At 48.5% G+C, this 2,386-nt stretch overlaps 1 protein-coding gene across 1 annotated transcript; it reads right to left on the reverse strand.

Annotated features, from left to right (window-relative positions):
- Positions 1 to 771: 771 nt before the first annotated feature.
- Positions 772 to 1,405, reverse strand: LOC119537861 (ferritin light chain-like). Its single transcript, XM_037840455.1, has one exon. It carries the CDS (start codon positions 1,297 to 1,299, stop codon positions 772 to 774), a length of 528 nt encoding a protein of 175 aa, XP_037696383.1. The 5' UTR covers positions 1,300 to 1,405.
- Positions 1,406 to 2,386: the final 981 nt, after the last annotated feature.

Below are 2,386 nucleotides of genomic sequence, written 5' to 3' on the forward strand. Positions count from 1 at the left end.
GGCATCTGCTGGTCCTTCTGTCCCAGGTTTCATTGCTTTCAGCTTCTGGCTGCTTCTCTCTCAGCCTCTCTGACTTTTTCTCCCTCAATTTCTCTGAATTTCATCTCTTGTAAAGGACTCTTAATCAAAAGGTCCTACCCATAGTAGGTCTACAGCCACAGGAATGGATTAGTTTTAAGAATGTGATCTTTTCTGGGGTACATACATCTTCAAACCATCACAGTCTGTGAGAAACAAAGAAGCAAGACTAATTAGTTTTGGTTTGGGGAATGACTTGTTTGGAAGTTGTATACTCAAGCCAGGATCATGGCACTTGAACTGGAACCATTCGTTGAGTGAAATCACTGTTTTCCCCAACAAAGATGGATTTGTCACACCGACCTTCAAAGGGTTAAAGCATCCCAAGCATCCTGGGAAGAATGTGCTCACCCTTCCTTACCTGTTGTCTCAAAGTTCCTCTTACACTGTTGTCTGTGGGGCTGATTCCCTTAGTCTGTAGGGGCAGGGGTTGCCACCTGGGTCTGGAAGCTGGAAACAGAGAAGACTCCCACTCACCTATTATCCCTTCCTTCCTTCCTTCCTTCCTTCCTTCCTTCCATTGTTCTGCTGCAAAAAGCTTTATTGTTTACACCTGGTTCAGGGCTTGTTAGAGGGTGACAAGGTGGCTGGTTAAAAAGATGCCTCCTGGCTGGAGGGAGGGGCTCAGGCAAAATCCTGGCTGCCAGGGGAATGCAGAAGGGCCCCCTAAAGGCCTCTGGGCTCAGGAGGTGCCTAGTTGTGCTTGAAGATGAGCCTTTTGAAGAGATACTTGTGCAGTCCAGCCTGTGGGCCCACCAGCCTGCAGAGGTTGGTCAGGTGATTGCCGATCTTCTTGATGAGTTTTACCTCCTCATCTAGGAAATGGTTCTTTAGGAAGTCACAGAGATGAGGGTCTGTGTTGTCAGAACCCAAGGCATGCAGATCCAAAATGGCCTGGTTCAGGCTCTTCTCCAAGACCAGGGATGCTCCCATGGCTTCCAGGGTATTATCCCACTCATCTTGGGATAGCTTCTGCATGTCCTGGAAGAGGGCATGGCCACTGGGCTGGTTTTGCATCTTCAAGAGATGCTCAGTGCCCTCGTGCATCTCCTTCGCCAACTCATGGAAGAAGTGGTCCACACCCTTCAGGGCTACCTCGTCGTGGCTGAAATAGAAGCCCAGAGATAAGTAGGTGTGGGAGGCCCACAGATGCAGGTTGACCAGGTGGCTGACAGAGGCCTCCACATTGGCAGAATAATTCTGACAGATCTGGGAGCTCATGGTTGGTTGACAATGAGAAGCTAACTACATAAAACGGTGTTAACTGGTCCCGGAAACAGGGGCTGGCCCAGAAGATGGTCCCAGAGGTTGCCACTGGAGAGGCAAATGGAGGGTGGTTGAGGCTGAAGAGGTGGAGGGAAGTGTCCCCAGGCCTGTTCATTCAAACACTGTTGAAGCAAGAAACAGATCCAGGGGACCACCGGGCAAACTCCCTTCCCTTTCTTTCTGGGCCAGGACTCTGGGGGGCCAAATCCCAGGCTGGCATTTCTGTTCTTTCCTGAGATTCTCTGTGCTGTTCTAATGAATAGTATCACAATTATGTAAGTGATTTGTCAAGCCTGGAACATGTGGCCCATGGAAAATGTACATTTTATGTTTTCATTTCTTTTCTTTTGGCAAAAAGTTGTTCCCATCCCTGCTAGGGCAGAAACAAAGCCCACTTGGTGTGGAGGGGGAAGGGAGTGTTCTCCTTGAAGCACTTTAGCTGGGTGCCTGTTCCACATGCCAGGCTGGTTACAGAGGGTGCCACTGTGGGAAGCACAGTGGGTGGTACAGCCAGGGCCTGAGGAAACAAGGTGCTCCAGCCCTTCACGCTGCCTCCTATTCAGCCAGGGCCAGTTCTTAGTTTAAGCGCTGATTTCTCCATGGATGACCCCGTGCATGGAGCCTTGTCTGAATCAGGGCTGGTCTCAATGGAGAGAGTACTTCTTGCCTGGAAGAAGTTAGATGTATTATTGCTCAGATTATGAAATCGGTATCATTTGTAGAACCATCATTCTCCTAGTCACTGTGGTTGGAAGAATTAAAGCCATTTTTTATTTCTCCTTTTCATTTATGCCTCATGTGATGGTTTGAAGCTGTTATGTACCCCCAGAAAAGCTCATGTTCTTAAAGCTAATCCATTCCTGTGGGGGTGGGACCTCCTGATCAGGTTATTTCAGTTGAGGGACATCCCAGGTGGATTTTAATCCTCTTCCTGGAGTCCTTTGTAAGAGGACAGAAGCTTAGAGAGACAACAGACAGAGATAAAGACAAAGAAGCTGAGAAAGAAAGCCATAGAGAAGCCAGAATCTGAAAACAAAACCCA

Source organism: Choloepus didactylus, chromosome 6 (genome assembly GCF_015220235.1).
Source record: "Choloepus didactylus isolate mChoDid1 chromosome 6, mChoDid1.pri, whole genome shotgun sequence".
Lineage (NCBI taxonomy): Eukaryota > Metazoa > Chordata > Mammalia > Pilosa > Megalonychidae > Choloepus > Choloepus didactylus.

Coding starts and splice junctions, on each gene's coding strand:
- LOC119537861 (XM_037840455.1), bottom strand. CDS start 1,299: ATGAGCTCCCAGATCTGTCAGAATTATTCTGCCAATGTGGAGGCCTCT.